The sequence below is a fragment of the Bubalus kerabau genome, chromosome 12 (assembly GCF_029407905.1).
Source record: "Bubalus kerabau isolate K-KA32 ecotype Philippines breed swamp buffalo chromosome 12, PCC_UOA_SB_1v2, whole genome shotgun sequence".
NCBI lineage: Eukaryota > Metazoa > Chordata > Mammalia > Artiodactyla > Bovidae > Bubalus > Bubalus kerabau.
This window is the reverse complement of record NC_073635.1, coordinates 37,067,634-37,093,613: the sequence shown is the minus strand read 5'-3', so window position 1 is coordinate 37,093,613 and position 25,980 is coordinate 37,067,634. Positions and strand designations below refer to the sequence as shown.

The 25,980-nt window shown below is 38.0% G+C and overlaps 1 protein-coding gene across 11 annotated transcripts in view; it reads left to right on the top strand.

The window, feature by feature from the left end:
* The window catches only part of RNF17 (ring finger protein 17), a 115,021-nt gene that overhangs the window by 48,334 nt on the left and 40,707 nt on the right, over positions 1 to 25,980 (top strand). For 10 of the 11 annotated variants that reach the window (XM_055542612.1, XM_055542622.1, XM_055542621.1 and 7 more), the window contains 4 exons: positions 11,364 to 11,517; positions 13,617 to 13,732; positions 14,941 to 15,061; positions 19,601 to 19,721. In XM_055542612.1, the coding sequence (XP_055398587.1) occupies positions 11,364 to 11,517; positions 13,617 to 13,732; positions 14,941 to 15,061; positions 19,601 to 19,721 (512 nt within the window). The remainder of the gene's footprint in view (positions 1 to 11,363; positions 11,518 to 13,616; positions 13,733 to 14,940; positions 15,062 to 19,600; positions 19,722 to 25,980) is intronic. The other variant, XM_055542614.1, reaches the window with a different exon arrangement.

Genomic DNA, 25,980 nt, shown 5'->3' with positions numbered 1-25,980 from the left:
GATTGATGGGTTTGTTTTAGATAGCTACCAGCATTAAGGTTCATCATTATTAATCTCTTGGTGTCCATGTTCTATATGAATTAATGCATTGTAAGGGCCATAATGTTTTGTGTGAATTAACTCATTAATCTTTACATCAGTCTTACGAGGAGGATACTATAAACGTTCATTTAAGAAATGGAAACTCTAACCAAAGGCCTGAAGCAACTTGCAGAGGTCATGTGCCTACAAAAGAGTAGAGCCAGGACTGAGCTGGACTCACTCAAAGCCTGTCACCTGATCATAGGCATGTGTATATATTTCTAGGTTCTCTGTTCTGTTCCATTGATCCATATGTCTGATTTTTTACCAATACCATACAACTTTGATTACTGTTCAGTTAAATTCAGTCACTCAGTCATATCCGACTCTTTGTGACCCCATGGACTGCAGCAGTCCAGGCCTCCCTGTCCATCACCAACTCCCAGAGTTTACCCAAACTCATGTCCATTGAGTCAATGATGCCATCCAACCATCTCATCCTTTGTCATCCCCTTCTCCTCCCACCTTCAATCTTTCCCAGCATCAGGGTCTTTTCAGATAAGTCAGCTCTTCGTATCAGGTGGCCAAAGTATTGGAGTTTCAGCTTCAGCATCAGTCCTTCCATTAATTACTGGAGCTTTGTAGTATTGTTTGAAATCTGGATGAGTATTGCCTCTTTCTTTTTTTTCCTCAGGATTACTTTGGCAGTTCTGGGTATTTTAAGGTTCTATGTAAATTTTTGGATTATTGTTCTAGTTGTATGAAAACTGTCATGAGTAATTTGTGATTGCATTCAATCTATAGATTGTTTTGGGTAGTGTTGCCTTTTAAACAATATTCTTCCAGTCCAAGAGCATGGTATTATCTTTCCATTTCTTTGAGTCCTCTTTAATTTCCTTTATTAATATTTTATAGTTCTCAGCATGTTAAGTCTTTCTCTTCCTTGGTCAAGTTTCTTGATAGCTGTATTTTTTTTGGTGCAACTTTAAAAGGTATTGTGTTTTTACATTCCCTTTCTGATACTTTCATGGTTAGTGTAAAGAAATGAAACTGATTTCTGAGTGTTAATCTTGTGTCCTACTGCTTTGCTGAGTTCATTTATTTTTTTTTTTAATTTTATTTTATTTTTAAACTTTACATAACTGTATTAGATTTGCCAAATATCAAAATGAATCCGCCACAGGTAACAAGAAGCCCTCACACCAAAACTAGAGAGTAGCCCCCACTTGCCGCAACTAGAGAAAAGCTCACACACAGAAGTGAAGGTCCAGTACAGCCATTAAAAAAATAAGTAAAATTTTTAAAAAGAGAAAAACTCATCCTAAAAGTCACATGAGATCTCAAGGGACCCCAAAGTTCAAAAACAACCTTGAAAAAGAACAAAGTTGGACAGCTCACACATTCTCATTTCAAAACTTGCTACAAAGCTACAGTAAATAAAACTGTGCCACTCAGCAGTCAGATGAGAAACAAAAGGTACCCTTTATTTTTTAACAGTTTTTTTGTGTGTGTGCTGTCCTTAGGGTCTTCTATAGGATCACGTTATTTGCATATAGTGACAGTTTTAACTCTTCCCTTCCAAGTTGGGTACCTTTTGTTTCTCATCTGACTGCTGAGTGGCACAGTTTTATTTACTGTAGCTTTGTAGCAAGTTTTGAAATGAGAATGTGTGGGCTGTCCAACTTTGTTCTTTTTCAAGGTTGTTTTTGAACTTTGGGGTCCCTTGAGATCTCATGTGACTTTTAGGATGAGTTTTTCTCTTTTTAAAAATTTTACTTATTTTTTTAATGGCTGTACTGGACCTTCACTTCTGTGTGTGAGCTTTTCTCTAGTTGCGGCAAGTGGGGGCTACTCTCTAGTTTTGGTGTGAGGGCTTCTTGTTGTGGTGGCTTCTCTTGTTGTAGATCATAGGCTCTAGGGTGTGTGAACTTCAATAGTCACAGCACACGGGCTCAGTAGTTGTGGGACATGGGCTTAGTTGCCCCACAGCATGTAAAATCTTCCCAAATCAGGGATCAAATCCATGTCCCCTGCATTAGCAAACAGATTCATAACCACTGGACCATCAGGGAAGTCTCTAGTATGAGTTTTTCTATTCTACATGAAACATCATTGGGATTCTGATAGGGATAGCTTTGAATTGTAAATTGCTTTGGGTACTGACATCCTTTTTGAAAAGATTTTATTTATTTATGACTTTATTTGGGTCTTCATTGTTGCAAGGCTTTCTCTAGTTGCGGCAAGTGGGAGCTACTCTTTGTTGCTGTGTGCAGGCTTCTCACTGTAGAGACTTTTCTTGTTGCAGAGCATGGACTCTAGATGCATGGGCCTCCATAGTTGCAGCTTACAGGCTCTGGAGTGCTGGCTCTAGAGTTGTGGCACATGGACTTGGTTGTTTCATGGCATGTGGGATCCTCCAAGGCCAGGATCGAATCCGTGTCCCCTGCATTGGAAGGCAGATTCTTAACCACTGGACAGCCAGGGAAGCCCTGGGTATTGACATCTTAACTATTAAATCTTCCAGTTCATGAACATGGAAGGTTTTTCCATTTATTTTGTAGCAGTGCTGTGTACTGTACAACAAGTGTACAAGTCCGTATCCTCAGTTATATTTATTCCTGAGTATATTCTTTTTTTTCTACTGTAAAATGAGTTGTTTTCTTAATTTCCATTTGGGCTGTTCATTGTTAGTGTGTAGAAATGCATGTGATTTTTTGTAATCATTTTTTAGTCTACATCTTTGTGTGCTTAATCGTGTCCAACTCTTTGTGGCCCCATGGGCTGTAGCCTGCCAGACTCCTCTGTCCATGGAATTCTCCAGGCAAGGATACTGGAGTGGGTTGCCATGCCTTCCCCCAAGGAATCTTCCCAACCCAAGGATCGAACCTGTGTCTCTTGTGTCCTCATTAGCAGGCGGATTCTTTACCACTAGCTCCACCTGGGAAGCCCATGTATTAGACCTGCTAGTATTTTTGTGGCATCTTTAGGGTTTTTTACCTAGAAGAGAGATCATTTTCCTATTTCTTATCAATTTGGTTGGCTTATATATATTTGCCTAATTACTATAAATGCCTTATATGTATAAGGCATTTATATATATATATAATATATTTGCCTAATTACTCTGGCTAGAACTTATAAAACTATATTAAATAGCAATGGCAAAAGCATGCGTGCGTTCTTATTATCATTCTTAGAAGAAAAGCTGTCAGTCCTTCATATACAAAATTTGCTTTCTTAACCACTTCAAAATATACAGTTCTGTAGTATTCACTAACTTACATTATTGTATAGCATGCTGATCTGTAAAATTTGTTCATCTTTAAAAACTGAAACTTGGTACTCCCTGAACAGTAATTGCCTGTTTCATTCTACCCCCAACTGCTAACAACCACAGTTCTACTTTCTTCTATGAATTTGACTATTTAGATACTCATATAAGTGGAATCAAACAGTACCCTGCTTTTCAGTTCAGTTTACACAAATTTCATTTTTCTGAAAAACCTACATTGCTCTTCCCAAAGAAAAGTCAGCCTCTTTGCTTTACTACATTTTGGCCTACAAAAGATTTCATAAGAACACTACTTTCAGCTACCAGGGATAACTGTATTTGTCCTTTTGTCACTGGCTTGTTTCACTTACCATAATGCCCTCCAGGTTCATCCATGTTGTAGCATGCAATAGGACTTACTTTAAGGCTAATTAAATATTCCATTGTATGTGTATACTACATTTTTTTTATGTGTGTACTACATTTTATTAATTCAGTCATCCATTGATGAACATTTGGCTTGGTTCTACCTCTTGACTATTGTGAATGATGATGCAGTGAACATGGGTGTGACAAAACTGTAGTGTCATTTGGTTCCTTTTGTATATCTGTGTTTATTGTTACCATGAGGATTATACATAACATCCTAAAGTTATGTGTAATTATGTGTAAAAATTATGTGTAATTAAAGTTATGTGAAACGTCCTACAGAAATCTAATCTGAATTAATATCAACTTTAACTGCACAAAACCCTACTTCTATATAGCTCCATTTCCCTTTTAAATAATACCAATCTCAAAAATTAATCTTTGAAAAAAAATTAATCTTTGTACATCAAATACTCAATAATGTAGACTTATAATTATTTGTGTGCATTTGTCTTTTAAATCTTATAGAAAATGAAAGTAGAGTTAGAAACCAAAGTTAATAATACTGGCTTTCATATTTGTGTGTTTATGTTAATCACAGATATGTATATCTTAATGTGAATTTACGTTACGCTCTAGCATCCTTTCGTTTCCTTCTGAAGGACTCCCTTTAGCTTTTTTTATAAGGCAGGTCTAGTGGTAGTGAACTTCCTTATCTCTTGTTTATCTGTGAATGGCTTATTACTCACTCATTTTTGAAGGATAGTCTTGCTGGATCTATAATTCTCAGTTGACAGTTCTTTCTTTAGCTCTTTTAAGTGTATCTTCTGATTACATTCTCACCTCCAAGGTTTCTGATGAAAAATCCGCTGATCATCTTATTGATGATCCCTTATATCTGACAAGTCACTTTTCTCTTACTGCTTTCACAGTTCTCTTTGTATGGCTATTGACGGTTTGTTCATCATGCATCTAGTGTGTCTGTCTTTGAATTTATCCTAACTTGGGTTTTTTGAGTATATTAACATGCTAAGTCTGCTATAACAAAGTGAAACAGGGAATTCCCTGGTGGTTCAGTGATTGATTAGGACTCTTCTTTTACTAGCAGGGGCTGGATTCAATCCCTAGTTGGAGAACTAAGATCCCACAAGCTGCATGGTGCCCCTCCAAAAAAATGCCACAATGTAGGTAGTTTTAAAAGCAGAAATGTATTGACTCCCAGTTCTGGAGTTTACAGGTTTAAGGTCAGGGAGTCATCAGAGTTGGTTCCTTCCTTCTGAGGTTGGCGGGGGAGGTGGGGGGTAGGGGCGGGACAGAGATTTGTCCCATGTCTCTGGACTAGATTGGTGATTTGCTGGCAATCTTTAGCACTCCTTCCTTCTGCTGCATCATCACAGTCTCTGCTTCCTTCACGTGGCAATCTCTCTGTGTAACTTGTCTGTCTCAGCTTTTTAATACAGACACCAGTCATATTGAATTAACTCCAGCCTAAAACTTTTATTTTAACTTGATCCTATCTGTAAAACTCGATCTCCAAATAAGGACACAATGAGGTCCTGGGGGAGGTGGTTAGAACTTTAGTATATTTTGAGGGGAGGACACAAACCAACTCATAAGAAATCCACTCTCTGCCCTATCAAAAATTTCCTCCTTACATGCAGTCACCACATCCCAATGTTCCAAAAAATCAATTATCTTACATCAAGTCTAAGTCCAGAATCTCACATAAAATCACTAAATTCTGATGAGCTCAGTCAGGTATAAGTAAGAATTCTTTAACTGAAGCTAGGCCAGAACTCCTCTCTATCTCTAAATCTGTGAGAATAGACAGTAAGTCCAAATCCTAGCAGGAAGAATTCCATTAGAATCTTACGACTCTAGAATAATCCTTGGCTGCTGGATGTTCTGTCCTCCAGTCCCCCTTGGGTGTGGCCCTTCCCCCTCAGCCCTGCAGCAGCCTCATCCAACGGAATTGAGGAGTTGTCCTAACTCTGAAACACAGAAGGAGGCCCCATCCCTGGAACAGAGGAGGAGACAGCCCTGCCTTTCAGGTCTGTGTGCTCTGGGCCTGCAGTAGCAGTGGCACACACTCGAGCCTCTGAATCACCTTCAAAATTACTCCTCTGTTTTCTTGAAACATAGGTTCATGAACAGATCACTCTGTCAGCTCTCTTCCTGCCTATAGAATCTCACAAGCCCACCACCCCTCTCTGCTTCATTTCCTCTCACCTCTTCCCCTTCAGTTCAGGCTGGCAGTGTTTCTGCTGAGATGATTGATTGGCTTCATAAATCATAACATCCATATTCCCTTCAGCAGACACTGTCAAGCCATACCCTTAATGTTCTCTCCAGAGCTTGCTTTCTCATTTTTTGAAATACAAATAGGCTAAGAAATTTCTGAATCTTCAGATTCTGGTTCCTTCATGTTTAACAATTTATTTTTCAATTTATCTTTGTCTTCTCACATTTTATTATAAGCAGCAAGGAGAAACCAGGCTGACACTTTGACACTTTACTTAGCAATCTCCTCAGCTAAATATCCAGTTCAACTTTCTACCCAGTACAGTATAAATCAGCTAAGTTCTCTACCCCTGTGTAACAAGGATTTCCTTTCCTCCAGTTTCCAGTATCATATCCCTCATTTCTCTATGAAATCTCACCAGAAGCACCTTTAGCATCCTTATTTCTACCAGTAATCTTTCCAGGGTAATCTGGATTTTTTTCATTCAGTACCTCATAATTCTTCCTCTTCTTTCTGCTCATAACCCAATTTCAAAGCTTCTCCCATAATTTTAGGTATTTATTACAACAGCATCCTGCTTTCCCATTTCAAAATCTATATTCATTCCTTAGAGTATCGTAAGAAAGTTCCACTGATTAAGTTGCTTAAACAGTGTAAGTTTATTGTCTCACAGTTCTGAAGTCTAGAGGTATTGAGGTCAAGTTGTTAGTAGTGTTGGTTCCTTCTGAAGGTCATAAGTGAGAATGAATCTATTTCCCTAATTGTTTGTGGTTAGCTGGAAAATATTGGTGTTCAGTGGCTTCTACTTCACTCCATTTTCTACCTTCACCTTTATGAGCATTCTACTGTGTGTGTGTGTGTGTGTGTGTGTGTGTGTGTGTCTTTGCCCAATTTTACTCCTTTTTTCCAGCCATGAAATTGAAAGACGCTTGCTCATAGGAAGAAAAGCTATGACCAACCTAGACAGCACATTAAAAAGCAGAGACATTACTTTGCTGATAAAGGTCCGTCTAGTCAAAACCATGGTTTTTCCAGTAGTCATGTATGAATGTGAGAGGTGGACCATAAACAGAAAGCTGAGCACCAAAGAATTGATGCTTTTGAACTGTGTTGGAGAAGACTCTTGAGAGCACCTTGGACAGCAAGGAGATCAAACCAGCCAATCCTAAAGGAAATCAGTCCTGAATAGTTATTGGGAAAGACTGATGCTAAAGCTGAAACTCCAATACTTTGGCCACCTGATGCGAAGAACTGACTCATTGGGAAAAGACCCTGATGCTGGGAAAGATTGAAGGCAAGAGGAGAAGGGGACGACAGAGGATGAGATAGTTAGATGGCATTACCGACTTAATGGACATAAGTCTAAGCAAGCTCTGGGAGTTGTTGATGGACAGGGAAGCCTGGCGTGCTGCAGCCCATGGGGTCACAAGGAATCAGACACAACTGAGTGACTGAACTGAATAAGGAAACTAGTCATACTGGATTAAGACCTACTTTCAGTTCAGTTGCTCAGTCGTGTCCGACTCTTTGTGACCCCATGGACTGAAGCATACCAGGCCTCCCTGTCCATCACCAATTCCTGGAGTTTACTCAAATTCATGTCCATTGTGTCGGTGATGCCATCCAACCATCTTGTTGGAACAGAAAGATTATCTGAAGAAATAACGACCAATAACTTCCCAAATTTGATGACATACACAAATCTACAAATCCAACCAGTTAAGTATTACAGGATGATTTATGTCTCCCTAAAAGATACATTGGAGCTGTAACCCCCAGAAACTCAAAACATGACCTTATTTGGAGACAGAGTATTTATAGAGATAATCAAGTTAAAATGAGGTCATTAAAGTAGGTCAAAGAAAGGCAATGCCAAAGAATGCTCAAACTACTGCACAGTTGCACTAATTTTACATGTTAGTAAAGTAATGCTCAAAATTCTCCAAGCCAGGCTTCAACAATATGTGAACTGTGAACTTCCAGATGTTCAAGCTGGTTTTAGAAAAGGCTGAGGAACCAGAGATCAAATTGCCAACATCCGTTGGATCATAGACAAAGCAAGAGAATTCCAGAAAAACATCTATTTCTGCTTTATTGACTATACCAAAGCCTTTGACCGTGTGGATCACAACAAACTGGAAAATTCTTCAAGAGATGGGAATACTAGGTCTGGTGTTCCTTCTTGAGAAATCTGTATGCAGGTCAGGAAGCAACAGTTAGAACTGGACATGGAACAACAGACTGGTTCCAAATAGGAAAAGGAGTACATCAAGGCCGTATGTTGTCACCCTGCTTATTTAACTTATATGCAGAGTACATCATGAGAAATGCTGGGCTGGAAGAAGCACAAGCTGGAATCAAGATTGCCGGGAGAAATATCAGTAACCTCAGATATGCAGATGACACCACCCTTATGGCAGAAAGCAAAGAAGAACTAAAGAGCCTCTTGATGAAAGTGAAAGAGGAGAGTGAAAAAGTTGGCTTAAAGCTCAACATTCAGAAAACTAAGATCATGGCATCTGGTCCCATCACTTCATGGCAAATAGATGGGGAAACAGTGGCAGACTTTATTTTTCTGAGCTCCAAAATCACTGCAGATGGTGACTGCAACCATGAAATTAAAAGACGCTTACCCCTTGGAAGAAAAGTTATGACCAACCTAGACAGCATATTAAAAAGCAGAGACATCACTTTGCCAACAAAGGTCCGTCTAGTCAAGGCTATGTTTTTTGCAGTGGTCATGTATGGATGTGAGAGTTGGACTAGAAAGAGGGCTGAGCAGAGAAGAATTGATGCTTTTGAACTGTGGTGTTGGAGAAGACTCTTGAAAGTCCCTTGGACTGAAAGAAGATCCAACCAGTCAATCCTAAAGGAAATCAATCCTGAATATTCATTGGAAGGACTGATGCTGAAGCTGAAACTCCAGTATTTTGGCCACCTGAAGTGAAGAGCTGACTCATTTGAAAAGACCCTAATGTTGGGAAAGATTGAAGGAAGGAGGAGAAGGGGACGGCAGAGGGATGAGATGGTTAGATGGCATCACCAACTCAATGGACATGAGTTTGGGTAAACTCCGGGAGTTGGTGATGGACAGGGAGACCTGGTGTGCTGCAGTTCATGGGGTCGCAGAGAGTCCGACACGATGGAGTGAACTGAACTGAACTTTGTTACTTGGAATGAGCCATATTTTCCTATTTCTTTGTATGTCTTCTGATTTCTTGTTGAAAATTAGGCATCAACTATTATAATACAGTAAACCTCTGAAAATCAGATAGCCCCCACACACATGCACCCATGCATAACTGGATTTGTTTTAAACTGTTGAAAACTGTGGTAGTTTTTTTCTTTTGAGACTTTTTCAAACTGTTCTTGCAAATACTGTTGCTTGTGTGTGATCACTGAAGTGTCTGTGTTCTTTTAGCTTGTGTTTGGCAAATGTTTATGTTGACTTCCTTGAATGTTGAAAGCTTAATTGGGTGTTTGCTTCAATGCTGTAAGCCTTAACTGTTTTCCAGAGCCCTAACAAAGTTGGTTCAGAGTTTGAGCCCTAACAAAATTGGTTCAGATGGTTTCTCGTTTTATCAGTGTTTCTATGGAGAAATGAGAGCTTGGAGCTTCAGAGTCTGGAATTTTGCTACTGTCACTTGTCTGTTGAATATTTCAGTGTTCCCTTTGAATAGCCTGTTAGTGGAAGAATATGAATACTACCTACTTAGAAATAAAGGTTTTAGAAGGCTTTAAATAGTTTTAAAATTTTTTAATGAAATAACAAAAATTTCAGAAAATTTCCACTTCTATTATTATATTCACAAAAGAGAAAAACCTCATTTTTTGACCATTTGAGATGGTTTTTAAAATATTTTTTAACTTTAAGAATTGGTATTTGGAGAAATAAACAGTTGTCCTTGGTTTTGTTTTACTATATTTTAAGTAGTATAGGAACTTCAGGAATTGTGTTTTAAAATAACCAGATAATCTTGTTTAATAAAGTAAACCTCTACTGCATTATGCATTCTTTTCACAAATTCTACTGAAATTACTGATTAAAGATTTATCAGTTCAGTTTAAAACCATTAGATGGATGGCTGATGGGAAACTGGACATTTATACAATGGCAAAGTAGCATACATGAATTACTTGGTGATCACAATGGAAACACGTACCTGTGCAGAGAAGGGATGAGAGTTGCCACCCCATTCCATAGATGAATCTTAGCTTATTAACAGTGAGTAATGCTGTCTTCTGATGTGTTGCAACTATGATGTATTCTAGCCAAAAGATTTGGGTTGAATCCATCAAACTTGTAGATACAACTTTCTGTTTTGAAGAAATTCAGGGCATATACCCTAACTCAGTGGAGGAAGAAGGTAAATAATAGGATGAAGACATAACCACATAAATCCAGAAGATGAGGCATTCTACAGAAAAATAGCAGACTATCTTTTTTAACAAGACAGGATCATTTTTAAAAGAACACTACACTAATTTATAAGACTTATTTAGATGACCAAACATAACAGGTAGTCTTAGATTGGCTACTGGGTTTGGTCAGTTCAGTTCAATCACTCAGTCGTGTCTGACTCTTTGCGACTCCATGGACTGCAGCATGCCAGGCTTCTCTGTCTATCAACAACTCCTGGAGCTTGCTCAGACTCATGTCCATCGAGTCGGTGATACCAGCCATCCAACCATCTCCTTCTCTGTCATCCCCTTCTCCTCCCGCCTTCAATCTTTTCCAACATCAGGGTCTTTTCTAATGAGTCAGCCCTTTGCATCAGGTGTCCAAAGTATTGGAGCTTCAGCTTCAGCATCAATCCTTCCAATGAATATTCAAATGATTTCCTTTAAGATTGACTGGTTTGATCTCCTTGCAGTCCAAGGGACTCTCAAGTGTCTTTTCCAACACCACAGTTGGTCAGTTAGGGAAATATAGTATGGTTTAAAAGTACTAGTAGGAGCACTTGCTGAAACAGAAAATGTGAAAATTAATAGAAAAATGCAGATTATCAAATTGTCTGGAACGGTCTGATTTTTGGTAAAAAAAACAACATGGAAAATGTGTTTAGAAAAAGATCTAGAAGCAAGAGTTCTCTGGTGGTCTAGTAGTTAGGACTCGGTGCTTTTACTGCTGTGGGCTCAGATTCAGTCCCTGGTCAGGGAAGTAAGTTCTGATATGCTGCATGGCACAGCCAAAAAAAGGAAAAAATCTGGAAGGATATTTTAAGATATCTGGAAGACTGTGGATTTTCATAAATTTTTGTTATGTCTATATATGTTAATTTTTATATACTACTTCTGTAGCAGAATATTTCAAACATAAATTACATGACTGCTTATGTCTTATTCAATTCTAATATTTGATCATTTTATGAGCAGTGCCTGTAATATATGGAACATTTAAATTTTAAGTTTCTGTGAAACTATAATGCTGTAATCCCTGCTTTAATATCTCTTTCTTAGATAGAGAGCCTGGATTTTTTATTTCTATTAAAGGGAATTGAGGAATTCTATAAAAGTGAAGATGCAGAAAATCTGGAAATCCTCTGTCCAGTTCAAGATCAAGCCTGTGTCGCTAAATTTGAAGATGGAGTTTGGTACCGAGCAAAAGTTATTGGTAGGAAATTGCACACTATTTCCTCAGGGAGATGTTTCATTTAAAAATTCATGTCATTTGAGTCAGTACAAATTAAATCATTAAAGTGATATTGTCTGGTCTTACAGTTTTGCTCTGTCATCTAGCTTTAGAAAGCTAGTGATAATGTTGATAGATGAACCTCTGGCTCCTTAGATTTCATTTGATTTGACTAGGACTTTAACCATTATTTTGTTTTTTAACATTTGCCTTATTTAAAAAATAGTTCTAAATGACCTACACATACTCCACTCTCCACTGAAAAGACAAATACTTTTAATTCTTTTGGCTTTCTTTGTCATTTATCTGTTATTTCTTCTAAATAATGTATAATACTTTGTAGATATACTTCAGTCTTAGGTAGTAAATGTATTAGATGAGTTTTAGATCTCTTATAGCTGTTTTGTCCCCATTCTGTCCTCCATAGTTATACCACAGTTTTTAGTTAAATTCATGTTCTGTGCAAGTATTTTCAGTGCTATTCCATAAAGTATAATTTTAATTGAGTTGATAATTCCATCAGTTTTTCATTTTTTAAAAAAATTATGGCTACATTTTCCTAATAGTTTAAAATAATTTTCTACATGATAAGACTTTTCATATAATGTTCATTTGATTTTTTCATTTGTAACAGTGAAAACATCATTCCATCACCTGCTCCATGTAGACTGCTTGTCATTTAGGCTTACTGCATTGTTGTTATTCTGGGGAGTTATGTCACTTGTTTTCCTAGATTCAGCTGCTAGTTTTCTGAATCCCGTTTACTTTTTAGGTTTACTCTCATGGAGCATTTTCCCCACCTCTTTACCTTACACTTAAGGTACATACATCTTTTCAGGTTGTGCTTGAGTGCCATCTTAGGTAGTGTTGGTGTTGTCCCATTTGCTTTCACTTCTCCCTAGGAGCAGAGAATACCTGAACTTTTTCCATTTTGAAATTGTATTCTGTAGAAGTTTATAAATTTGAAAGTAATGGCAAAAAGTTTTGTAGCACTGTAAACACATGTGCTTAGAGGGGCTGCTGCTGCTGCTGCTGCTAAGTCACTTCAGTCATGTCCGACTCTGTGTGACCCCATAGACGGCAGCCCACCAGGCTCCCCCATCCCTGGGATTCTCCAGGCAAGATCACTGGAGTGGGTTGCCATTTCCTTCTCCAGTACATGAAAGTGAAAAGTGAAAGTGAAGTCGCCTAGTCGTGTCCGACTTTTAGCGACCCCATGGACTGCAGCCCACCAGGCTCCTCCGTCCATGGAATTTTCCAGGCAAGAGTACTGGAGTGGAGTGCCATTGCCTTCTCCGTTAGAGGGGCTAAACACTCAAAATGACTGTTTATAAAAAGATAGAGCTTTATTCATGCTTCAGTCTATTTGAATGTTCCAGAGATTTCTCTGGTATCTCTAAAATATGAAAACTAGTTTGACATAGAGGTCTGTTTCTGCTCATTTTTCACAATATCTACAGATGATTTTTTAAAATTTCACTGTTAGATATTATATGAATCAATCTGTGCCTTGATCATTAAGTTGCTTGTCTTGTTTAATTACCTGTGTTGACTAACAAACATTAAGTGCTTAGTTTGTGTTTGGTGCTTTGCCAAGTGTATTTTAAATAGGTGAATCATCAAAAACAGTCTTAAGATCTGACTCTGTTGGTGCACCCACTCTACAGATGAAATAATGAGGCTGAGAGAAAAAAAGTAATTTGCTCAGAGTAGTATCTTAGAAATATTAATTAGATTTCCTCACAGTCACATGTCATTTAAGTGTCTTAACTCCAGATCTAATTCTTAACTTTTAGGCTGTAACACATAGCATTGGATGACTTTGTTATCCTGATTTTGGTTATCTTTTGATATCTTTAAATTGTTAGTTTCTCATTCACCAAGTCTGAACCAACTATACATTATGGTTGGTTTTGTGCGAAAATATTAGAAATATTTTTTACATTAAAAAAATACTGTTTGTATGTTAAACATAAAGATATTCTAATCTAGTTGATTAAAAAATAGTTATTAAACTATTTAAACTTTGCTAGATAATGTTTTTTCCAAGTTTGTGATTTCCAGTTTCATAATTTTTGAAGGATTGCCTGGACATCGTGAAGTTGAAGTTAAATATGTGGACTTTGGCAATACAGCAAAAATAACACTTAAAGACATGCGTAAGATAAAGGATGAGTTTCTGAATCCTGCAGAGAAGGTAATCTACTTACTGTGAATCATAGGTTTAGAATGTCAGTACAAACATGAAAGTATTTTTGAAGTTATTTTTACTATAGAAATGTTCTTTTAACTACAGTTTTTTTGTAAATAATTTCTGACTCATGGGCTATCAAAGTTTCTGTAATTCCTATTAAATAATATGTATCTTAGCAAATAAGCATTAATTATATTATGTGTATAATATGTGTGTTTTTATAAGTACTTACTGGTCTGCAGCTTTTAATGTATTATTTCGAAATAACTGTACAATGTAGTAAGAATATGATGTATTATGTGAAAAAAGTCATTACAGAAGTGGTTTTACTGTGATCCCGTTTATGTTGAAGTATATGTGACATGTGCAAGAGAACGATGTCTGGAAGAATAAGTAAAAAACTTACCCTTCTCTTGGAATCCTACTCCCCAGAGATAAGTATGGTTAAGAAGGCTTATTTCCTAATTTATATATTCCTAGTATTTGAATTATTGTTAAGCAGTATTTTTCATTTAAAATGGATAAAATAATACAGGAAAAACTTGAAAATATAGACGATAAAATGGAGGAATCCCTCAGAATCATTCAGTATTTTTGATATATATACTTCTAAGATGTATCTTCTGTGTTTTTAACAATTATGAGATTAGACTGTATATAGTCCTATAACCTGCATTTTCATTTAACAATGTATCATAGTATTAATATCTGCAGTTCTTTCAGTGGATGCTTATTATTCCAGTATCTGAGTATAAAACGATTCATTCAACAAAGTACTCTGGGGCTTTTTGTTTCATCTTTGGTTTTGGTATTTTTTAATAAGCTATTGGGAATTACATTTTTTTAATTAACATATAGTTGGTGTACAGTATTATACAAGTTACAAGTGTACAAAACAGTGAGTCACAATTTTTTAAAGTTATACTTCATTTATAGTTATCATAAAATATTGGCTATATTTCCTTTGTTGTACAATATATCCTTGTAGCTGATTTTCTACATATTAGTTTGTACCTTGTAATCCCATACTCTGTTGATTCCAGCTGTTTGCATTTATAAGTATTATTAGAGATATTTGGACATTTGTTTGTTTTCTAAATATGTATTAAATTCAAATGCAAAGTTTGGTTTTGTGCACATTTAACACTTGAATTCTAAAATAACCATAAGTTAACGTTACTTTCTTAATGATGCAATTTTGTTTGACATAGGCAATTAAATGTAAGCTGGCCTATATTGAACCATATAAAGGGACAGTGCAGTGGTCAAAAAATGCTAAAGAAAAATTTGAAGAAAAGACTCAAGATAAGTTTATGACATGTTCCATCATTAGTAAGCTTTCTTCATTTTTATTGGGTGCCATGTGATAATAATCTTAAATAAGACTAACAGAATGATATATAACATTTTTTAGATCTTATAAATTCAGTGTGTTGTCAATATGAGCTGTGAGAGTTAACATTGATTGAGAACTAGGGACAATGGAATATCTTCTGCAGGCCCAAGAGCATAAAATCAGCACATGAGGCAAATTTCCACTGAAGATCAAGTCATCCTCAACATGTCTTCTTGAAAACCCTAAAGCCAGGAGTTAACTTCTCTTATTTCTCTTTGCCTTTGTGCTGGTCTCTGTCCCTCATCTTGGAGGGATGGATGCTAAGGTTTAATTTTCAGGAAAGTGAAGGGAAATGGGAGATAACTAGAAAATAGTTTTTGTTTTATTTGACTCAGGTGAATTTAACTGTAGGTTCTCAGCTTATTTTGGAAAAAATTGTTTATCTTTCGAACAGTTTGGGTCTGATAACACAGGCTAAGCTCTAGCCCTCAGTTTTGTAACTCAACAAGTTTAATGGCAAAACCTGAGTTTACATGAAAATCTAATATTGATCTCCCTTATAGTGAGTATTCATCATATATTCTACTTCAAGATGGTCATGTTTGCTGCCTCAGAATTTCTGGGGGTATTAGGAAATGAGAAGTATATATTCTGTATAGCTTTTCTCAGTTTTAAGAATTGTGAAACATGTATGACCCCAAGGGATTTGGATGGAGGATTCGAAAGCTGCTATTATCAGAGATTTTGATGTTTTTCAGAGCTGTGACTGACACTGGCTGTGTTGATCTGAACAGTACTAGTGCAGGATATATACAACTATGTTTACTTAGGTTTGACTTATATGGCACTTTCAAAGGCCCTTTTTATGATACCCGCTTTTTCATTTAGCAAACCCAAAATATCATGAGATTATTAGACTGTTTTATAATGAAGAAATTGAAGCTTAGAGATCAGTTGCTCAAGGCCACATAACCTAGAAATGATTTAATTATTTAGTTATAACCTAGAATGTGTTAATTCACTTTGTATAAGATGTTATTCTGATGCAGTAGTCCTGTAGAAGAAGAATATGATTATAGAAGTTGTACCCTTAGTCTATAGAGTTTTTTGTCTGGTTTTTCTAATATAGGTAGTAAATTAAAGGCCTTTTCAGTTCAGTTCAGTTCAGTCGCTCAGTCGTGTCCGACTCTTTGCAACCCCATGAATCACAGCACACCAGGCCTCCCTATCCATCACCAACTCCTGGAGTTCACTCAGATTCAAGTCCATCGAGTCGGTGATGCCATCCAGCCATCTCATGCTCCGTCATCCCCTTTTCCTCCTGCCCCCAATCCCTCCCAGCATCAGGGTCTTTTCCAATGAGTCAACTCTTCGCATCAGGTGGCCAAAGTATTGGAGTTTCAGCTTCAGCATCATTCCTTCCAATGAATACCCAGGACTGATCTCCTTTAGGATAGACTGGTTGGATCTCCTTGCAGTCCAAGGGACTCTCAAGAGTCTTCTCCAACACCACAGTTCAAAAGCATCAATTCTTCGGTGCTCAGCTTTCTTCACAGTCCAACTCTCACATCCATACATGACCATAGCCTTGACTAGACGGACCTTTGTTGGCAAAGTAACGTCTCTGCTTTTGAATATGCTATCTAGGTTGGTCATAAATTTCCTTCCAAGGAGTAAGAGTCTTTTAATTTCATGGCTGCATTCACCATCTGCAATGATTTTGGAGCCCAGAAAAATAAAGTCTGACACTGTTTCCACTGTTTCCCCATCTATTTCCCATGAAATGATGGGACCAGATGCCATGATCTTAGTTTTCTGAATGTTGAGCTTGAAGCCAACTTTTTCACTCCCCTCTTTCACTTTCATCAAGAGGCTTTTTAGTTCCTCTTCACTTTCTGCCATAGGGTGGTGTCATCTGCATATCTGAGGTTACTGATATTTCTCCCAGCAATCTTGATTCCAGCTTGTGCTTCTTCCAGCCCAGCGTTTCTCATGATGTACTTTGCATATAAGTTAAATAAACAGGGTGACAATATACAGCCTTGACGTACTCCTTTTCCTATTTGGAACCAGTCTGTTGTTCCATGTCTAGTTCTAACTGTTGCCTCCTGACCTGCATATAGGTTTCTCAAGAGGCAGGTCAGGTGGTCTGGTATTCCCATCTCTTTCAGAATTTTCCACAGTTTTTGATGATCCACACAGTCAAAGGCTTTGGCATAGTCAATAAAGCAGAAATAGATGTTTTTCTGGAACTCGCTTGCTTTTTCGATGATCAAGCAGATGTTGGCAATTTGATCTCTGGCTCATCTGCCTTTTCTAAAACCAGCTTGAACATCTGGAAGTTCACGGTTCACATACTGCTGAAGCCTGGATTGGAGAATTTTGAGCATTACTTTACTAGCGTGTGAGATGAGTGCAATTGTGTGGTAGTTTGAGCATTCTTTGGCATTGTATTTCTTTGGGATTGGAATGAAAACTGACCTTTTCCAGTCCTGTGGCCACTGCTGAGTTTTCCAAATTTGCTGGCATATTGAGTGCAGCACTTTCACAACATCACCTTCCAGGATTTGAAATAGCTCAACTGGAATTCCATCACCTCCACTAACTTTGTTCATAGTGATGCTTTCTAAGGCCCCCTTGGCTTCACATTCCAGGATGTCTGGCTCTAGGTGAGTGATCACACCATCATGATTATCTGGGTCGTGAAGCTCTTTTCCGTACAGTTCTTCTGTGTATTCTTGCCACCTCTTCTTAATATCTTCTGCTTCTGTTAGGTTCATACCACTTCTGTCCTTTATCGAGCCCATCTTTACATGAAATGTTCCCTTGGTATCTCTAATTTTCTTGAAGAGATCTCTAGTCTTTCCCATTCTGTTGTTTTCCTCTAGGGCCTTTTAGTTCTGAGTAACTTGAGCTGACTTTGTCATTTTTCAGTCACTCAGTTGTGTCCAACTCTTTGCAATCCCATGGACTACAACACGCCAGTCCTCTCTGTCCTTCACCATCTCCCTGATCTTGCTCAAACTCATGTCCATTGAGTCGGTGATGCCATCCAACCATCTTGTCCTCTGTCATCCCCTTCTCCTCCTGCGCTCAGTTTTTCCCAGCATCAGGGTCTTTTCTAATGAACTGGCTCTAACTTTAAAGTGCTTTAATTGTCCTTTTAGCTTTCCTCTTGGTATTTTATTTTGTTGGTTTTTAGCTTCTTTGTTTAATGTCTCCTCCCAAGGCTAATCCATGAAGACTTGACTCAGGTTTCTTTCTTGACTCTCCCTTTTTCGTTCTCAGTTAATTGTTATGCCAGTAATCTGAGCACAAGTGTAGTGTATTTTATTTAAGGAGTGACAGAAGGCCCCACTCGACCTAAAACATCTTTCCCTATCAACCTGCACAGTGATGAGATTAGTATATGTTGTTACCTTAAAAACAAAAGACATTTAATTAGGAGCAGAGTAGGTAAGATGGTGAAGGTATGGAACACAGGAAAAGTTGGCCCTCTGGAATAAAGAACTTGTGCAAGGGAAGTATGAAATCAAAGTGCTAAGGGGAACATAGAAGATGAAAAGTGAGGAGCTTAACTTTACTGAAGGTTCTGAGTTGCGTATCATTTTGTTTCTAGATAATATATCTGGTCCATTAAAATGTAGTCAGGAATGATTTTTAAACTCTTGGAGGAAAAAAGCCTTCCAACAAGTATTCTTATAGCTAGGCAATGTAGGATGTTACAGCTGATAATAGTTTATCTTTTCGTTTGGAATCATCATTCTCTTTGCACCTGCCAGCTACTACTGTTGTATAGAAGTGTAGACATAAGCCGATCTCAGTGCATAGAAGTGTGTGTTTCTTAAAGAAATTTCTCTCACTCCTTCACGTGCATACTGAGCAGGTTCTCTGTGCTCAAAATAAGTAAATAGGCACATGAGATGTAACTTTACCCTAAGGTGACTCCCTGTTCCGTTTAGGAAATAGACCTAATAAACAGGTAAAAAGTTAGATGGTTTGTCCTAAAAGCAGAAGGAGGGGGAAGAATTCCAGTTACTGCTCTAGGTTGAGTTTTTGTTGTTTGAAACTTCGTGCCATTCTGTGTGTGTGTTTACATGCACATATGTGTGTGTCATTCTTAGAAAAGCTGTAAAGCTTCACAAATAAGCACTGGCCTGGATTTTTATTTATATCTTTTGCCCTCTGGAACTTCACAGAATCCAGTAAAATAATTTAAAACCACAACAGAATGCTATTGCAATTAATGTATGTCACTGTGTTTTTCTCTGAATCTAAAAGCTTCCAAGCTGCTTTTGGTTTATTATAGAACAGTACATAATAACCTAAAATGAAAATTTTATTAACATTGGCAGTTCTTTCATGTATGACAAATGATGTATCTACCCCTAGAGAGAAACAGACATTATTGAGCAGAAGGCCTCATGTATGCAAAATGAAGGAAATTAAGTTCTCAAGTTTTTAAAATTGCTTCATTTAGTATATTTTGTGATGTATTTGTTTCTTTCCCCAAACTAGTCTTAATATTTTTACAGAAATTCTGGAAGATAATGTGCTGTTAGTTGAACTTTTTGATTTTCTTGGTGCTCCTGGAATGATTCCCACCAGTATTAATGACCAGCTAGTCAAAGAGGGCCTAGCATCTTATGAAGTAGGGTAAGTGGACCTGTAAACTTTTATTTTTAGTTGATACGTAAAACTGTTCACAAGAAGGGAAACTGGCGTATCATTCCCCATTGGAGATCTGCTTAGACTATACACAGGAGTTTTTCCCTATTAATGGGTCAGTAAAATGAGAAAAAAAAATAATTGGAGTCTTTAGTCTAGGTGGGAGCAGAGTGGCTTTTTTCTTCATCCCTATGGGGCTCTACAACAAGAATGGTTCCTGGAGATAGAGGGTGCATCTGAGAAAAGTAGACTGACATTTTATTTTAGGTGGGATGTCTGCTTAGGTGGCCTCTTGAACCGTTTGTGAAGAGAATCACGAAGAGAAATGGCAGCGTAGAGAGTGACCAAAATAGTAGAGTAGCCTGCATTCTCATCTGGAGAAATAGGAATTTTTCCTGGGCACAAGTGGATACTTGAAAGGGGAACCAGGCTTGACCATTGTGCTTTTACCCAGGACAGGTCTGGTTAAAAGGCCTGTCCTGATTAAAAGCCTTGGGGTTGAGGCGACCCAGAAGCAGAAGGGCAGAGTGGTGGTAAGAAAGGTGGGAGGGTTTGAAGTCAGGACACAGCAGTTCTTCTATGGTAGGGACTTGTGCAGGGCAGTGGCCCCTGAGGGGTCTCCTGAAGAACTCCATCACACAGCCCTTAAGAAAGCCAGTATTTGAGTACACCCACAGTGATGCCTATCAGGGTATGCCAGAGAAGCAGCGACACCCAGCAGAGGTCTGCCGTGACATGGCCAGTGTGTGGTCTGGCTCTGCCCAACTCCCCCCCGCCCCTACCCCCACCCAACACTGGTAGAACCAGAAGTAGAAGAGAGGGCTGGCCTTTTCCACTGTAGGTCCTAAGCATGGGAGGGAGAGAAAGGAGAAGAAATATTTAAATGTATTGGACTGAGTTTTCTTTTTTTTTACATAGGGTTATGAAATATATAACATATACAATAAAAAAGTTTACCCTTTTTAGGTAAAGTTATGAATTTTGATAAACACATATAATCATGCAGCTGTCATTACAGTCAAGTTGCAGACTATTTCCATCACTTCTCAAAGTTCACTTTGTTTCTTTATGTAGTGAGTCTCCTTCCTCCATACCTAGTCTTCGGCAGCTACTGATCAAATTTCTGTCTCCATAGTTTTGTCTTTTCCACACATTCATATAAATGGAGTCATATAATACTTGGCCTTTTTGTGTCTTGCTTTTCCATTTGGTCACAAAGAGTCGGACACATCTGAGTGACTAAACAACAACAACCTTTCCATTTAGCATAATGCTTTTGAGATTAGGTCATGTTGCCTACACCGGTAGTTCACATTGCTTTGCTCACTCGTATTTCATTGTATGGATGTACCATAATATTATATGTTTACCAATTGATGGACATTTGGGCTATTTCCAGTTTGGGGAAATTTCGTGAATAAAGTTGCTGTAAATATTTGCATACAGGTGTTTGTATAGCTATATGTATGTATGCAAAATTGCTGTTTGTAAGGTAAATTTATTTCTGCCTTTATGAGAACCTGCCAAATGTTTATGAGAGTTTTATTGTTCTCCATTCTTGCTAGCACTTGACTTGTCATTTTATGTTTATATTAGCCCTTCTTATAGGAGTATAGGGGTTTTCATTTTAATTTCCGTGAGTTTGAGTGAACTCTGGGAGTTGGTGATGGACAGGGAGGCCTGATGTACTGTGATTCACAGGGTCGCAAAGAGTCAGACATGACTGAACGACTGAACTGAAGTGAACTCGGAATGACATTAAAGATCTTAACATGCGCTTATTTGCCATCTGTATCTCTTCTTTGGTGAAGTATCTTTTCAGATGTTTTGCCCTTTTTAAAAACTGTTGCTTATTATTATTGAAATATGAGAGCTGTTTATATATTCTAGACATGTCTTTCTTTAGGCATGTACTTTGCAAATACTTTCTTCCAATCTGGCTTCTTAAGGTGTCTTTTAAAGAGCTGAATGTTCTGGTTTTGAAGTTCGGTTTGGCAATTTTTTCTTTTATAATTCAGGCACTTTGTATTTAGCTGAGAAATCTTTGCCTAATCCAAGGTTGTAAAGATTTTCTCCTATGTATTCTTATGTTTTATAGTTACATATTTCAAATTTAGGGTTGTCATCCTTTTTATTTTGTTAAATAGACTATTTTTTGTAGCCATTTTAGGTCCAGAACGTAAAGTGGAAAAATACAGAGTTCCTTTATGCTTCTGCCCCCACATAGACACAGCCTCCCCACCGTTATCAACCAGCAAAGTGGTGTATTTACAAGGAACAGTGAAACTCTGTTGACATGTCAGAATCATCAAAGTCCAAAGTTTGGGTTACTGTATGTATATTATGTGGGTTTGGGACATTATGTAGTGACTTGAATATACCATTATAGTGTCATACAGAGTATTTCCACTGTCCTGAAAATCTGTGAGAGCCTAACATTCTTCCCTCCCCTCTAGCTTATGGCAAACACTGATCATTTTATCTCCTCCATAGTTGTGTCTTTTCCACGGTGGAATCATACAGTATCTAGCCTTCTCAGATTGGCTTCTTTCGTTTAGTAATATGCTTTTAAGGTTCCTCTGTGTCTTTTTCTGGCTTGATAGCTCATTGCTTTTTAGCACTGAATAATATTCCATTGTCTGGTTGTATCACAGTTTGTTTATTCAATCACTTACTGAAGGACATCTTGGGTGCTTCTGCTGAGAACAGGACACAGGTTTGTGGGGAGAGTGGAGGCGACACACAGAGTGGAGGGACACCCTCTTTGGGCGTGTTGTGTGAGGTCCTGTGGCTGTTAAAGCAGAGGGAGGATCCCCAGGAAGCAAAGCATTGTGCAGTGATCGGTGAGCTGTAGGTCATGCCCTTGGCCGGAGGACCGCAGGGCTCACATGATGGAGCCTCAGGATCAGGTATGGCAGTAGCTAAGGAAGAGAGGTGAAGAGAGAGGCAGGCATGATTCCTCACTCCCAAATGCTCAACCTTGTACTCCTTAACGGGCAGATCCAAGGTTCATGGGTCGGCCTGAAATTTGTACATTTGGGAGGCCCCCATTCAGGAAAAGTATGCAAAATTATATCATTTATGTAGACTGTTAAAAGAAATCAACAAATTACAGATTTTCAAAAGTTGACAAATACTGTGAATATTAGAAAATTTAGAATCACCTGTAAAATACTTTTACAGATTTTTTAACTGTGTACTGATTACCACATGAAATGGCAGATTTGGTGATATTTCCTTTGGCAAGAACAGAAAAGTAAATGTCTTTTCTGTAGTGTGGTTGATTGAAATTCGTTTATTGGTAATTTTTTACAGTTGTTTTTAGAACCATAGCTCAGTTATTGGTAGTGTCATGTAAATTTCTAAAAATCATAGTTAATTTTAGGTGAATATTATTTCTTTTATGTATTATATATACATTGTGTGCTGTGCTTAGTTGCTCACTCGTGTCTGACTCTTTGTGACCCCATGGACTGTAGCCTGCCAGGCTCCTCTGTCTGTGGGGATTCTCTAGGCAAGAATATTGGAGTGGGTTGCCATGCCCTCCTCCAGGGGATCTTTGCGACCCGGGGATCTTCGCAACCCAGGGATCAAACCCAGGTCTCTCCCATTGCAGGCGGATTCTTTACCATCTGAGCCACCAGGGAAGCCCAAGAATACTAGAGTGGGTATCCTGTCTATTCTGCAGGGAATCTTTCTGACCCAGGAATTGAACCAGGGTCTCCTGCTTTGCAGGAGCCACCTGCACTTTACCACTGGTAAAGCCACCTCTTTACCAGCTGAGCCACCGATGACTGGAGAGCCTCAGCTGGCCTCAGGCGTTTTCTTCAAAGTGGAATTAGGTGCCAAATTTGTAAACAGAAAGCTCCCCACATTAGCAGATGCAAACTAGTATACATTGAATGGATAAACAAGGTCTTACTGTATAGCACAGGGACCTATATTCAATATCCTGGGATAAACCATGATGAAAAGAATATGAAAAAATTATGTATATGTATAACTGAATCACTTTACTGGACAGCAGAAATTAACATAACATTGTAAATCACCTATACTTCAATAAAATAAACTAAAAAAAGAAAGCTCCCCATGGGTTTCCCCTTCCCTACATACAATGTGCCCCCTCACAACTGCACTCGTTCTAGTCACTTTTCTGGTTCCTATGGGCACCTGTGCTTGTGTTAAAGATGCCTGCTTGCACCCCCTTTTTGCATTGCATCAAGTGTCAGGGCTTCCTGGAACAGGTCTGTGGGTCAGAATATGGTGATTTGTGATTCTGTAAAGATTTAAGGACTGCTGGAGGGAACACACCTCTTACATCTGCTCTCCTCAAAGCCCTGTTCTTTGCAGGTTTAAGGGTTATCTCTTGAGATTGTAATGTGTTACATCATTATACCTGCACAATATTTACTTATATACATTATATACACATATATATATTATATATACATTATGTATGTAATATTCAAGACACTTCAAGTTTTATTTTAATGAATCTTTAATATAGTTTAAACTGATATTTATTAATGTATTGATTTGATTTAATTCACTTATTAATAGGGTAACCCTAATTCTTGTCCAAACTGGGACATGTTTAAGTATAAAAAAGAAGCATTGTTACACCAGATTAACAAGCATGTAGTGGCTCACTGTACTGATTAAATAGTTTGTCTCCAGCATCCTCCTCATAGTGGTATATTTCCTTTATATTGAACCTTATATTTTCATGTTGTGACATTAAAGGTCTTAGGAGTATTTCTGGAATCCATTCCCATACCAAGATGGCTAGCAGTAGCATAACTCCACAGGGAAGTGGTGGTCAACCACAAAACTGGATCCCACTAAATCCAAATTAAATGTGTTTCGAAGTCAACTCCTCTTAGCCAAGCCCCTAGAATACTTAGACCAAGAAATGAGAGTAGGAGTCAGTGATCTTAACTAATTTAAGTTAAAATACTTTTGAAAATGTTGACATAAGTCACGGCAAGATCTTCTATGACCCACCTCCTGCAGTAATGGAAATAAAAACAAAAATAAACAAATGGGATCTAATTAAACTTGAAAGATTTTGCACAACAAAGGAAACCATAAACAAGATGAAAAGAGAACCTTCAGAATAGGAGAAGATAATTCAAATGAAGCAACTGACAAAATATACAAATAGTTCATGCAGTTCAACATCAGAAAAACAACCTAATCAGAGAATGGGCACAAGACCTAAGCAGTCACTTATTTCCTCAAATAAGACATCCAGATGGCTAATAAATACATCAAAAAAAGCTCAACATTGCTCATTATTAGAAAAATGCAAATCAAAACCTCAGTGAGATCACCATACACCCATCAGAATGGTCATCGTCAGAAAATCTGCTAACAGTAAATGCTGGAGAGAATGTGGAGAAAATGGAAACGTTGTATGCTGGTGGGAATGTAAATTGATAACAGTATGACAATTTCTTAAAAAACTAGGAATGAAACTGCCATATGACCCAACAGTCCCACTATTGGGCATATACCCTGAGAAAACCATAATTGAAAAAGATAACATGTACCCCAGTGTTCATTGCAGCACTGTATACAATAGCCTGGACATCGAAGTAACCTAGATGTCTGTCGACAGGTAAATGGAAAAGAAGTTGTGGTACATATATACAATGGAATATTACTCAGCCATAAAAAGGAATGAATTTGAGTCAGTTCTAGTGAGGTGGATGAACCTAGAACCTGTTACACAGAGTGAAGTAAGTCAGAAAAGAAAAAAACAAATACCATATATTATCACATATATATGGAATCTAGAAAAATGATACCCATGAACCTATTTGCAGGACAGGAATAGAGACTCAGACACAATGAACAGACATATGGACATAGTGGGGCAAGGAGAGGGTGGGAAAAATTGAGAGAGTAGCATTGAAATATGTACATTACCATTTGTAAAATAGATTGGTGATGGGAAGTTGCTATATAGTGCAGGGAGCTTAGCCTGGAGCTGTGTGACAAACTAGAGGGATCGGACAGGGAGGGAAGTTCAAGACAGAGGGAACATGTGAATACCTACAGCTGATTCATGTTGATGTATGGCAGAAATCAACACAACATTGTAAAGCAGTTGTCCTCTGATTAAAAATAATTGAGGCAGGGGAAGCACATTGCTTTGCAAACCTTCCCAGGGAACCAGTTATTGTAAACCCACCCTACTGCTCTGGCAGCCCCAGTCAGTTTCCTTGTCCTTCAATACCCA